The sequence below is a fragment of the Aethalodelphis obliquidens genome, unplaced genomic scaffold (genome assembly GCF_003676395.1).
Source record: "Aethalodelphis obliquidens isolate GAN/ISIS:26980383/991018 unplaced genomic scaffold, ASM367639v1 scaffold67, whole genome shotgun sequence".
Taxonomy (NCBI): Eukaryota; Metazoa; Chordata; class Mammalia; order Artiodactyla; family Delphinidae; genus Aethalodelphis; species Aethalodelphis obliquidens.
In genome coordinates this window covers 7,442,520-7,456,743 of record NW_020838011.1, presented here as the reverse complement: position 1 = coordinate 7,456,743, position 14,224 = coordinate 7,442,520, and the positions used below count along the sequence as shown (strand labels likewise).

At 39.7% G+C, this 14,224-nt stretch overlaps 1 protein-coding gene across 1 annotated transcript in view; it reads left to right on the top strand.

The window, feature by feature from the left end:
• Positions 1 to 8,665: 8,665 nt before the first annotated feature.
• The window catches only part of LOC113611059 (ephrin type-A receptor 5), a 148,732-nt gene continuing 143,173 nt past the window's right edge, over positions 8,666 to 14,224 (top strand). The window contains exon 1 of the mRNA XM_027089637.1: positions 8,666 to 9,468. Within this exon, the coding sequence (XP_026945438.1) occupies positions 9,288 to 9,468 (181 nt within the window). The 5' untranslated portion in view covers positions 8,666 to 9,287. The remainder of the gene's footprint in view (positions 9,469 to 14,224) is intronic.

The window sequence follows — 14,224 nt, the reverse complement described above, 5'->3', positions numbered from 1 at the left end:
CTAGGAGGCAGATCATAAAAGGTCTTGCTGCAATTGATATCAGAGTGTTCTGCCTATGTTTTCCTCTAAGAGTTTTACAGTATCAAGTCTTACATTTAGGTCTTTAATCCATTTTGAGTTTATTTTTGTGTATGGTGTTAGGGAGTGTTCTAGTTTCATTCTTTTACATGTAGCTGTCCAGTTTTCCCAGCATCACTTGTTGAAGAGACTGTCTTTTCTCCATTGTATATTTTTGCCTACTTTGTCATAGATTAGGTGACGATAGGTGCGTGGGTTTATCTCTGGGCTTTCTATCCTGTTCCTTTGATCTATATTTCTGTTTTTGTGCCAGAACCATACTGTTTTGATTACTGTAGATTTGTAGTATAGCCTGAAGTCAGGGAGCTTGATTCCTCCAACTCTGTTTTTCTTTCTCAAGATTGCTTTCACTATCCAGGGTCTTTTGTGTTTCTATAAAAAATGGAAAATTTTTGGGTCTAACTCTGTGAAAAATGCTATTGGTAATTTGATAGAGATTGCATTGAATCTGTAGATTGCCTTGGGTAGTCTAGTCATTTTCACAATTTCGATTCTTCCAATCCAAGAACATGGTATATCTGTGTCATCTTTGATTTCTTTCATCAGTATCTTATAGTTTTCTGAGTATAGTTTTCTGAGTACAGATTTTTTGCCTCCTTAGGTAGGTTTATTCCTAGGTATTTTATTCTCTTTGTTGCAATGGTAAATGGGATTGTTTCCTTAATTTCTCTTTCTGATCTTTTGTTGTTAGTGTATAGGAATGCAAGAGATTTCTGTGTATTAATTTTGTAGCCTGCAACTTTTCCAAATTCATTGATGAGCTCTGGTAGTTTTCTGGTGGCATCTTTAGGATTTTCTGTGTATAGTATCATGTCATCTGCAAACGGTGACAATTTTACTTCTTCTTTTCCAATTTGTATTCCTTTTATTTCTTTTTATTCTCTAATTGCCGTGGCTAGGACTTCCAAAACTATGTTGAATAATATTGGCGAGAGTGGACATCCTTGTCTTGTTCCTGATCTTAGAGGAAATGCTTTCAGTTTTTCACCATTGAGAATGATGTTTGCTGTGGGTTTGTCGTATATGGCCTTTATTATGTTGAGGTAGGTTCCTCTATGCCCACTTTCTGGAGCATTTTTATCATACATGGGTGTTGAATTTTGTCAAAAGCGTTTTCTGCATCTGTTGAGGTGATCATATGGTTTTTATTCTTCAATTTGTTATTATGGTGTGTCACATTGGTTTGTGTATATTAAAGAATCCTTCCATCCCTGTGATAAATCTCACCTGATCATGGTGTCTGATAGTATCTTTAATGGAGTCAACTAGTTTTACTACAATCACTAACATTTCCACATTTACCTTATGTCCTTTTATCACTTTAAAATAGTTAATAATATATATTTGTCCTATCCACATAGCTTTCATGTTTTTATAAGAGTAACAAGGAGGAAAGACATGTTTTTATAAAAGTAACATGGAGGGAACATGAAGGAAAAATTGTTTTTCAGAAGGCTCCGTTTTGAGCCAATACGACTAGGGAAAGCCCTTCATGGATTTTTTGAGTTATGATTGTTGAGAATCTGTGGCATAAGTTTACCGAAGAAAATGACTTTGGGACTATTTTGCTTAGTTGAAAAAATGGAAATTTAGGTGCATGGTAAAGGGAAAGATGAAGAAGCGTGGAAAGAAGAAAATCAGAAAAATAGACACTCAGAAAGAATCTGATGAAAAGTATTGCTCCAGAGAAATTCTCTGTGATATTCCAGGCCACAAAATTATAGGACATTGAAGTCAAATATCAATTTTCACTGACTCTGTGAAAAAAATACCCCTCTTTTTTCATGTATTTTAAGAAAATTAGCTATCCTATTCAGAACCTACACATTCTGTAGCAAACTTATAGGGATGTTTTGCCAATTATGAAGTAAGTCAGTGTGGAAAGAAAACAGGAACAGAAGTGCCATCAACCAAGTGGGGACATTGGAGATTTCAGCAGGAAATGCACTGAAACATGAGGTAGCGGATAGAAATTATGCCTACCAGAATTGTCAAAATACTTGGAAATATTGTGGACATGCCAAAAGCGATTAAATCAAACAAATGATCACCCCTGTTTTTAGAATAGGGGCAGGGGCCAACTGAAATAATTTTATTTTACAAATTTATGGTAGTATAAGGTTACTCATTATCCATGTCTTTCAACTCTCTTCTATTCCTCTGTTTCTCCTTCTTTATTTTATTTTTTCTTTCTGTGTGTGTGTATAAGTACATACACATTTTCTTCTGGAATTTTTTTACTTTGATTTTTCAAAAAAAAATCTGTATTTTTATACAAATAATAAATGCTAATGGTAGAAAATACAAAAATAAAAGGCAGAAATTATCTCACCAGTCATATACAAATGTCATTAATGGAACATACCTTCTTTCTATATTAAAAAATTGCTTTGTATATGCCTTTATAATTTGATACTTTAGAACAATCTTTTTTATGTACATATTCTTCTAAGCATTTAAATGTTTCCATGGTGTCTATTATATAGATGTATTTAGCACTTCTTATTGAATATTAGAGTTTCTGATTTTTATCCATTAAAAATACCATTATGGGGCTTCCCTGGTGGCACAGTGGTTGAGAGTCCGCCTGCCGATGCCGGGGACATGGGTTTGTGCCCCGGTCCGGGAAGATCCCACATGCCGCAGAGCGGCTAGGCCCGTGAGCCATGGCCGCTGAGCCTGCGTGTCCGGAGCCTGTGCTCCGCAACGGGAGAGGCCACAACAGTGAGAGGCCCGTGTACTGAAAAAAAAAAAAAAAAAAAACAACCCATTATGTTTAATCTTTTAGTCCATTTTTATTAATTTATTTCCTTAAATTTTAATAAGTGTAATTGTTGATGTAATGTTACCCACATTTTAAAGGCACAATAATATTGTGAAACCACCCTACAAAAGATGTTCCAGATTCACTTCTCACCCATAGAGTGTGAGAGTACATGAGATTATCACTGCCAAGTTTTACTTAGAAGCTGGTTCCATGGACAATCAACAGTGGTATTGAAAGCCTAGTTGCAAATGTACCCCTTACTTACTTACGTCATTGAGCAAATGTATCAGTTTTCCCCCCAGCAAACTATTGCTAGTTATATTATAAAATATATTCTCATATGTGGATTATTTATGAATTTCAAGTCAGTATATGCATTGAATTTAATAAAAACCTTTCTCTGAATATGAAAAATAATACAGCTTATTTTTCACATATCAGCAAAGACTTCTGGAGTCCAGAAGATGGTTAGAAAAGTGGAATTTTAAGTGAAGTGAGTCACTCTCACAATGTATCACTTCAATCTTGTGACTCTTCTGAGCACACTTTTCCTACTTCTTCAGCCCCAAGAGTTCTTGTTATTTCATTGTCTACGTCTTCGTATGATGCCAGTTTTTCAAGATGCTGGAGGCAAAGAGCAGCCGACGAACTTCTGGGCAAATCAGTGTGGCTCCTCATCAACTTCAGCAGCCTTGGCCTCCTAATGCACTGCAATATGGGCACTTGTAGCACATTGATATAGGGATCATTAGAGAATAAACCAACCACCACCAACAACAATAAAAATCAGTAGCTCTTTAGACCACTATAATTTATTTGAATATCTTGTTCCTTATTCTTTGCTATAAAGCTGTCTACTAATACAGATAGTGGAAGATTTTATTCTGTTCTTGATATTCATAGAAAGTAAAAAAAAAAAAAGAATGCTGATTATAATATGAACCTGTTTAATAAGTGAAGTTTCTGATGAGTAGTGCTTTAATGTATTGTTAATGTAATGAACATTACATTTAATGTATAGTAATGAAATAATTTATATATTTAAACCTTCATTAATTTATTAAAATGCTATTAATTCATTATTTTTAAAATTAAATACCTAACTGATAATCAATTAGATTTAAATAAAATTAAATCTAACATTGTTATATAAAAATTTGGGTCATTAATAGACAAAGGGATTCTAGGACTGTTTTTTTTTTTTTTTTGGCGGTACGCGGGCCTCTCACTGTTGTGGCCTCTTCCTGTTGTGGAGCACAGGCTCCGGACGCGCAGGCTCAGCGGCCATGGCTCACAGGCCCAGCCGCTCCGCGGCATGTGGGATCTTCCTGGACCAGGGCACGAACCCACATCCCCCACATCGGCAGGCGGACTCTCAACCGCTGCGCCACCAGGAAAGCCTGGGATTCTAGGACTTAAAAAAAAATTCTTAAAAAACAATAACGAAAAAAATTTTGTTTTTATGTTAATTAAATTAAAATGCAACATATAAAATAATAAATATATGAGCATTAATCTGGTTGTGAACTTCAAGAGCTACTATTGATTGCTTAAATATATTTTAATATGTATTATATATATTATATAATATATATATAATATATATTAAATATATATATTATATATTATATATACATTTAATATATAAAAATATATTTTAATGAATCTTTACCTTTGGGATCAAAATAATTGACATCATCATATATGTATTCTTTTCACGAAATCATGGATCTGAAAAAGTAACTTCATTAGAGTATCTTATTGTTTCATTAGGGTATCTTATAATTTCAAATATAACATCTACCATGGGTTAAATTTTGCTTTGTTCTTGTTTTTCCCAAATTCTCCCAAAGAAAGAATGTAGCTGTGACAAAAACGTTTAAAACAATTATGTAAAAAATTGCTAAGATTACATAATATTTTAGGGAAACATGGTCTTTGGTTTATGGAGTTTTATTTAGATTATTTTTATAAAGACTGTTGCTGTGTTTTCTTCCATGGTTAACGTGAGCTTCCTGCCATCTGTTTGTGTTGTCTGTTTATCTGTCCACACACCTCAGTTTTGTTATTTTCTTGATTTGGTCCATTGTCTCCATTGTATACACAAACAAATTGTGTACATGATTTTGTGTACATGAGACAGTCTTTTTCTCCATGTAATGCTCATTTAGGATCCTTCCTTTCTTGTTTTCTCCTATTCATTTAACTGACCTGTACTGTATTATTTGGCTAATTCCTTTTAGATTTAAATAAACCTGAAAACTGGAATACTTTTTTCCATTAATTGCTTCCATTAGTGGAGAATTCTTGGGTACTGCTCTTTTTTCCTGAACAACTGGTTATCAAATTTATTCTTTACTTCTGTTACATTATAATTTTCTCACACAGAGTCAGTGCCATGAGTTAAAATTTCCACATCTTACCAGCTGTTGGACTACTCAGGGTGCCTACTTCATTTCCTCAGTCTTGTCATCATCAATATGTAGCCAATAATTACACAGACATGATGGTTGGAGTGTCAACATTAAATAAAATAATTGATGTAAAACATCACATGATGCTTAATACATAGCAAGTCATCAGTAAATACTAGCAAGTCTGCTTATTAAAAATGCTTCTGTTGTTCTACTTTGAATGCAATGAAGATATATTCAGGTTTATTAATACATTGAATTTAACTATAATACCTTTTATAGGGTAGTAACCATTCAATGTGTCATATCAAGGTGATTCTTCATATCTTTTCTTCATGAAAGCTTAGTACGAAAGCCAGACCAAGTAGAGATCTAGGGAGACACGAGCCAGTTTCACCATTTTGAGGCCACAGCAGTTATCCCAAGCAATGAGAAATGCAAACATAGTAGCCTTTCTTGTGCAAAGCTGTAGTATGACAGAAAAAGACAAATCTAGTTTTCATGCAATGCCATCATCCAATGTAAGTATGCTAAGAGTATGTCCGTGCCAAGAAATCAACACATGGTCAAATATAAGATTTCCTTGGAGATTGAGGCCAAAGCCAAATCACCCTCATTGTCTTCTCTGATTAACCTTCATTAGACCAAAAAATGACTTTCATTGCTGTCCCTGGGGCTTCATTTTACAGCTGTTCATTCTTTCAAAGATATGTAATAAATACTATTTAACAACCATGACAAAGACGGAGAATAGCAAGGTGGAGAATACAAAGGATTTTGTAAGGTGGAGAATACAAAGTATTTTGCATTCTGTATTCTCAGTCCCTTAATGAGAAGGTAGAATAATTCTCACCATAGGGAACAGTGTCCCAGGTTTTCTTTGACATACCTAGTTTAAATTGTCTCTTTATACCAATATATATATATATATATACCTATAGTTAGATCATTTGTTCCAGTTTTTCACTCACGAAATATTGTCATTGTGTTGATTGACATAAATCACAAGCTATGGATACTTGGAGAAAGAGAACCAAATCACTTCTTTCTGGGAAGAGAAAAATCAGTCTTGAATGCTTGACTCTCCTTGGACACTGAGTAGGGTTTTAGATGAGAGAGATGTGTGTGAGGGAATAGGGTGGGGGAAATGTTAAATATTTTTAGGGGCTGGTGGAACTTCTGTAGAGTGGAGTGCCAGATGTAAAAGCAGAGAGGTATGAGACAATTTAGGTAACACTGAATTCAAAATTTGAGTGTAAAATAAAATAGAAAATTTGTTTAAGCCGTTTGTAGTAGAAGGCTTTCAAAGATAGCCTGAAGAAATTTGGCAATTTTGCAGTCAAAGGTAAATAATTGGAGACAGATGAACAGAGTAGTAACAGAAATTCAAAGGATATGGAAGAGAAGAGAACTTGAAGATCATCTTCTCCAAATCCCTCTTTTTACTGATGAGGATACTGAGGCCTAAAGAAATAAAACAGCAAGCTCAAAGTCCCATTAAACTTCCTGTGTTTCATACATAGCATTATTATGTGTTCATAGGCTGTAGATAACTTTCTTGATATTCTGTTTAGATTTTTTTTTTTTTTTTTTTCGGTACGCGGGGCTCTCACTGTTGTGGCCTCTCCCTTTGCGGAGCACAGGCTCCGGACGCGCAGGCTCAGCGGCCATGGCTCACGGGCCCAGCCGCTCCGCGGCATGTGGGATCCTCCCGGACGGGGGCACGAACCCGTGTCCCTGCATCGGCAGGTGGACTCTCAACCACTGCGCCACCAGGGAAGCTCTGTTTAGATACTTTTAAGTAACTCAACTATAAATTTGGGCGGAGGAGCTTACATTCTGAATGGTCTTCAAATAGAAACATAAATTTTAACTTTTCATCTCACTGTGAGGCTTTTTGCCAAACTGAGAGACTGATTCACTGCCATTCCTCTATATTTGCTTCATGCATTTGGAGCACATTATAATAGAAAGAAGCTGCTTTTAGATTTCTGGTGCCAAAACATTTCAGGGAAAAGAAAATCAAAGATGAGCTTCCACCTCTTCATGAAATTGCATCACTGCCGCTTTATTCTTTCATCTTTATGGCAAATATTTAAACAAAAAACAAATGTCATCAGCTAAAGATTATGAGAAATTTATTGTGAAGACAAACAGGGCTCTCGATATTAAAGTTGGTGAGCAGAACCAACTTTATTGGGTATGAGTGTAAACCCAATTTTCACAGTAGATACTCTGCAGCAAATTAAATGAGATACCTTTCTTCTAAAATTACACTTTTTGGTAGATGCTTTATCTGCAGTTTTTGTTGTTGTTGTTGTTTTTGTTTTTTTAATGCCAGTATACTAAAACTTGCCCTTCAGATGTATCTCTTTGAAAAAATGAATGAGAAAATTGAGGAAAAAATAATAAAGCAAGGGAAGACATAATAGGGGTGAAACATGGGAAGTTAATTGTTTTAAACCGTTTTTCTTAATTATTTGTGTCTCTCAATGCAGCAGAATACGACTTTAAAACGAATTTAATTAAAAATATCCTGCAATTAATTTCACTGGAATTAATTTCATATATCTGCATATCATATCATTTCTAAAGTATAAACCGTTCCATCAATGAAATTAGTTAATTAAATCATCACATCTTAAAGTAACAGGAACACCACAATTCTCAGTTGCCAAATTCTTTGACTTCCTGAAATCGCAATCATAGCTAACGTTTCTATATTTAGAAATTCTACCATTTACTTTGAAGAAAATGTTGACTAATTATTTCATTCCAGCCGCCAAAATATTGGAAGAATAGAAAGGGTCAGTAGCAGTGAGCAATAAGGGTATTTAAGAAACTAGCCACGGACTAGCACAGCCTACGAATGCTTGGCTATGTGACGGCAAGGTTGTTGATGCCACAAGCCTGTGATGGGCAGCAGGCAATATGCCAAACAAGGGACCCGCTCCTCTAAGGGCTTGCTGCTCAACTAGGTCTGATTTCCCTTCAGCTTCCCGGGAGCCCGGGTCTTCGCAGGCGTCGTCAGGAGAATTCTTCGCCCTAATTATCCTCGGAGAAAGACGCGCCTTTCTCGGAGAACGCTAGGCAACACTCGCCACGGCAGCCTCCTGGTTACTTCCCTCCGTGGGTGTGTGACTTCGTCTAAGCAACTCACACTTACAGTAGATTCTCACTGGCGAGGCTGCGAGCAGCAGAGGGCGGGGGGAGCCGGGAAGAGGAGGAGGGAGGAGGGTGGGAGGCGCAGAGCGGGCAGTCAGAGGAGACCGCGGAGCTTCAGACTCAGCAGGAGCGCGCCGTGGCGGTGCAGTTCCGAGCTCGCCTGCCCAGCGGCGCACACACCACCTCCTCCCCGAGCACCGGGAACCGCCGCAGCTCCGGGACGCCGCCGCCGCCGCCGCAGGGCTCCGCGCTCTTGCCCGCTAGCCGCCGCCAGTCCTTCCCTCGTCAGGGCTCAGCCCGCAGCTATTTCCTTCTGCCGGCCTCTTTGAACTCTGGGTCTTTTCCTCCGCTCGCCTCTCTCGTATTTTCCCCACCCTATATTTTCTCAACTCCTCTTCCTTTCTCCTTAGCCACCCTGCTTTTTTCTCCTCTTTTTATTGAGGATTTCTTCTTAAGATGCCTTGTCTTCCTTACCTTCGTCCATTTCAGCCCTGAAGACTGAAAAGGAGCCTTTATCTCTCCCCCAGTGGCATTTAAAAGACTCCCATCCTTAAAAGTCTAAAGAGGTAAAGAACAGGACGCGGGACCTTCTCGACACCCGAGAGTCCGGTCCCGAACTGCACTATCAACCGTAACTAGTATTTCATTTAACCCCAGTGTAGAGGAGGGAGTAGGGAGCCGGGAGCAAACTTCAGCCGTCTCAGAGGATCCCTGGTTCCCGCATTTGGACGAGCCGCGAGCCAGAAGGCAAAGGAGCCCACGGGGAACGAGGAGCAAGCGCGAGCCTCTCTCGCCCCCTCCGCGAGGCGGGAGCCGTGAACTGAGCGGCGCGGGACAGCGGCGGCGGAGGCGGCGAAGAGAAGATGCGGAGCTCGGGGCCCCGGGTTGCGGGACGCCGGCGGCCCCCGGGCGGCGGCGACGACCTCCCCAGCACCCCCGCGTCTCTGGCCGGCTGCTACTCCGCACCTCGCAGGGCCCCCCTCTGGACTTGCCTTCTCCTGTGCGCTGCGCTCCGGACCCTCCTGGCCAGCCCCAGCAACGAAGGTAGAGCGGTGGGGGTGGGGACCGCGGCAACCAGGGGCGGAGGGGCGAGGCGGGGCCTGTAGGCGCGGGCCCGGGCGCGCCGGACGCGGCTGCCGCGGGTGAAATTGCACCCCTCCTCTCGAACCAACATTTGTCGTCCGCTTTCGCTAGCCTTTTCGCTCGCATCCCGCCGTCTCTGCTTGCATTGTTTGACATTAGCTGCGGAGTGCTGGGCGCGGAACCTGCCTGTGGACACAGGCTGCTTGGGGGGGTTGGGAAGTTGGAAGCCAGGAGGAAAGAGGGCTCCGAGACCCGCGCCCGGAGGCTGGGTGCGGCTGGGTCTCACTTGAAGCGCGTGGGGAAGTGACATTTCGAGCTTGAAAGAGTGGGAACTGTTTGAAGAGCAGTGGCAGGGATCTCGGGAGCGGTGGGGCTTTTCGAAACCGTTGTTTGAGGCCGGGGATGGGAAACTGGAGGCAGTGGGGGTAGCTGGATGCTTTTATTTGGGGGAGAGGGGAGTGCTTTCTGGGAGCTGTTATTTAGGGCATCACCCGCTGCTATTCTGGGGTGGGTGGTAAGAGATTTTATTTCTCGAGGGAGGGAGATGGCGAAGGAAGGAAGGTGCTCCACACTGTGCTGGTGTCGCTCACTTTGGGGGTCTCATAATCATACTGAGGAGAAATTGGAAGAAGGCGGGAAGGTGGGACGCCGCGGGAGGCGGAGGGTTCGTGGGGGGAGGGGAGTGTCGCCTCCGGGAAGGCGCTACTGGCATCCACCGGGTCAGGTCTTCCCATGTTTCCGTGAAAGAATAGCTCCGCTCCGGAATCTCGAGTCCCCACTCTCCTGCCCACCCCCAATCCTGCGCTCCGGACCCAGAAGACTGTCCCCGCCTTGCACTGGGAGAGTAGGGTCGGCGCGGGAGCAGCACCTGCGCGGCGTTCGCGGCTCTCCGAGCTCTGCTCAGCCCCTCAGCCCGCCGCCCTCGGCCTCCGGGTCCGCTCTGCCGCGCTGGCTCCTCTTACACGCCGGGACCGAGCTTAAGGGCACAGCCCAATGCGTGGTGGCGGGGGGGCGGCGGGCAGCATCTCATATCGGTCAGCTCCATCACGAACACATCGAAAACCCTACCCTCTTGACTGCGAGGTTAGGGTTTCGATTCGGGGCTCCGGATGCCTCGAGTGAGGCACAGAACCTTAAATTTTTCCTTCCACTCGTGGGGCAGGGGATGCCGGACCGGAAAGATGAAGCAGCAACGGCGGAGTCTTGTGTGTCCTCGTGACTTGCACGGGTTGTGTCTTGGCTGTAGGAGAAGCCGCTGTGCTGGTTTGGGAGTGCTGCCAGCTCCCTAGGAACCGTGTGAAAAGCAGGGCAGATCGAGACTCCTCACCCCACCCCATGAATTTCTCTCTTTAACCCCTACATTTTTTTAAAAAAATCTGATTTAAGGATTACATGTAGATAGATCTATCCACCTATCTATTTACCTACCTAAAGTCTCCCATGCTTAACACAAGCAGTCTGCATTTTTTACCTTCCCGACAAAGTTGAGAAAGTATTTTCTGAAGTCGTAGTCCTTTTATTGACATCTCATGTTAGATTCATTATATTAGAAGTCCGGAGGATTATGACAGGGTTAGGAGTCCTTTCATTAACTGTCTTATTCCACCAAAAGGGGCATCCTGGTTTGGGTTTAAAGAGTAATAGTAGTAGTAATATAATTTATCCTTTTGTGTGTTCCTTTATGTTTCAGTTTTTTTTTTTTTTTTTTTTTTTCCAGGTGTGATGGGGCAAGGGGCTTATGTAGAGATGAAAGGGAGTAGTAGCTCTTGGTTAGAGAATGGAAGAAATGAAGTCTCAGGGAAGGTGGCGCTAAATGGAAACAAGGGTCGAGACTGTGCGGGGAGAAAGAGGCAAAAGGAGGTGGAGGGAAGCAAGCAAATAGCATAGGTCTCATATTGTAAGCGGAGCTGGAGTCTTGTGGAAGGTAGACTGGCTGATATTACAGACTTAACACCCACAGATTGTGTTGTCCTTACCCCAGCTAGTGGTACACACAGCAAAACTTGGTTTTCAGTGAGATGGGGATTGCCGAGGTCTAACCTGCAATGAGCGGTACTTTACCAGCCAGTGTTCCGAAGACGCTAAAAGTAAAAGCGTGTCTGTTGTTTGGGGTACATTTTGTAACTTCATTATTTTACATAACTAGAAATAAAATTTATACACACACACACACTTCCTCTCATTCATCCTGTCTCTGCCCAACAGTTTCCATCTTTCCATTAGTGTCATCCCAGACCTTTAATATTTATGTTCTCTTCTTTTTGTTTCTCCATGATACTGCTCTTCTAAATCAAAGAACAAGAATATAAGGTATTTATAACAGAAGTCAGTTTGTTTATTTATTTAAAGATTCAGATTGGAGATTTTAAGTTTGTTTTTGATTGTTTTTGGAGGAACTTTGGAAGATCGGGGCAGAAAGATTTTATGTATGCACTGACTCCATTAATAACTTGCTCTCCTATACTTTGCTTTCTGCAAGCTATAGATGCTTAGTAATTTCTCAGACTATAGTGTGTATATACATTATATATGTGTATGATATGAATGCTCCCATTATGTGAGAAAAAAATTTTCAAGGCAGATAGAAATAAATGTGAGTTTACATTTATAATTGGTATTCCAGTCATGTTTAAAATTTAAGTTTGGTAGACATAAATAAGCAGAATTGAACAGAAAAAGTCAAATATGTGTCTAGAATCTTGGACTGATATGAAATGAATTTTAGAATACATTGGATAATAGACGAGGAAAATTTACTCTTTAGCCTGAATTCTAGGATAATGTAAATATATCTTTAGTTGTCTTATTATACACATTAGGCATAAATAACATGTGGAAGAAACCTTTGAACTACAGTGTAATATACAAGACTTTTATTGTAAAATAATTCCAAGGCATATATAAAGCAAAAAAATTGTCTAAGACTGATCAGGCAGGACAAATGTTAGCAAGTGTATCAACAAGTGAAAATTTTAATAGATTTAATAAGTAAAGGGAGCATGTCCACTGTTATGAATATTGGAGGTGGCCCTGAACTTATTCAGTAACTGCCACTTTTTGCTGTCTGGAGATATATTTGTAAACAAGCATTATTTGACAAGTGCTTTTCGCAGTAGGGATTCTTGGCCAATTACTGCTGAACAGCTATGCATTGAAAATGATGCACCCGCAGTGAATCAAGCTAAATTCATTGAGCTACAGTCAGTAATGTCCCAGTAAAGTGCTTCTGACAGTTGTCAGCAGTTTGTATTTGAAAAGTCCAGTTTCTTGTCTCTGAATGTTTTGTATGTTGGAGAAAGTGGAATAGAGGGACTCTGAGGGAGAAAAAAAACACCACATGAGGGGAAAAACTGGGGGGCTAAACTGTTTGAAAAACAATTATAAAATTGTAAATGTTTTCAGTGGAAAGAAAGAAAAGGAAGAAAGTTTGTTTTAGGGTTTTTCTTGGTTTATAATAGGACCAGGCCCATAAAAACGATTGGACGACAGACATAATAGATTTGTAAAACCAAATGGCTTTGTTGTGTGGCCTTGTCATCTGGTTGTAATTCATTTGCTTTTAGATAAAGAGGCAGGACCCCATGGAAAAAGGACAGTAAAATTATTCCCTCACCAGGACACTACTGAAGAAAAAAAGAGAGCCATTACCCCTATTTGAATCATAGATTGTTGGAACTAGGAAGCCACCGTGAGTTTAGGCTTTTTGCTTTATAAACCATGAATGGGGAGCAGAGGGTTGGGTCTTAAAATTGTAAGCCTTTTTTTTGAGGTAGACAAAGATCTTCTTGGGTGTCAGGGTGACATGTAAGAGGATTTCATTTCCTCATTTAGGGCAGGGAAGAGATTGAACAATTTCTGCATTTCTAATGGATATTTCTCCTTTGATTGAAAATATTCTTATTATAATATTGTCACTTGTAAATATTATTAATTCTTTATGTAAGTTCACATAGGATATAATTGGTATGGGAAAAGATTCATTTTTTATGCTTAGAAATGTATTACTTGCCATTATTTGTATTATTAATACTCTGCTTTACAAAATGTGACCATTGAGAGTGTTTCCACGTGAAATATAAAAATGAGATGATATAGCTATTTACAGACAAAACAGCCCTAGTCTATTTAATTAAATATTAGACTTTATTCAGTGTTGCTACTGCTGAGAAAATGAGTATGCTTTAGTTATTTTCACTACATTTTTGTTTATTGACTTGACCACTTGAATCTCCTTTGTCTGGTGTGCTTTTTTATGTATTTGCTTGAGTGACCAATTTATTTCTCTTTCATTTGGAAGAAACCTTTTTACCTTTGACTGTAAAAATAGTCAAAGGTAATGTGCATGATTATGTTAACTAGCTATAGTTATTTTTCCTTTTATGAGTCAAACAACTTTTTTAAAAAAGAAAATTGTGTTGTTAATATCTTGAAGAAATAGCTACTGTAAAAGTAATGAGAATTCTTTATACTTTATTTTTTCAATTTAAATTAGCAGATATATTTCATTTTACTAATGAATAACATGAACTTAAGTCAGCAGAGCTATCTGATTATTCAAAGATGATTATGGCATTTTTAACAATCTTAAAATACTTTTACAATAGTTTTCATAAAACATCAAAATTAACTGAAGTTTGAATATTCAGCCTTGCTTATGAATCACTAAAATTGATTGCAGTATTTGTCCTTTTGTTTTCTTTCCAGAAACAGTGACTTT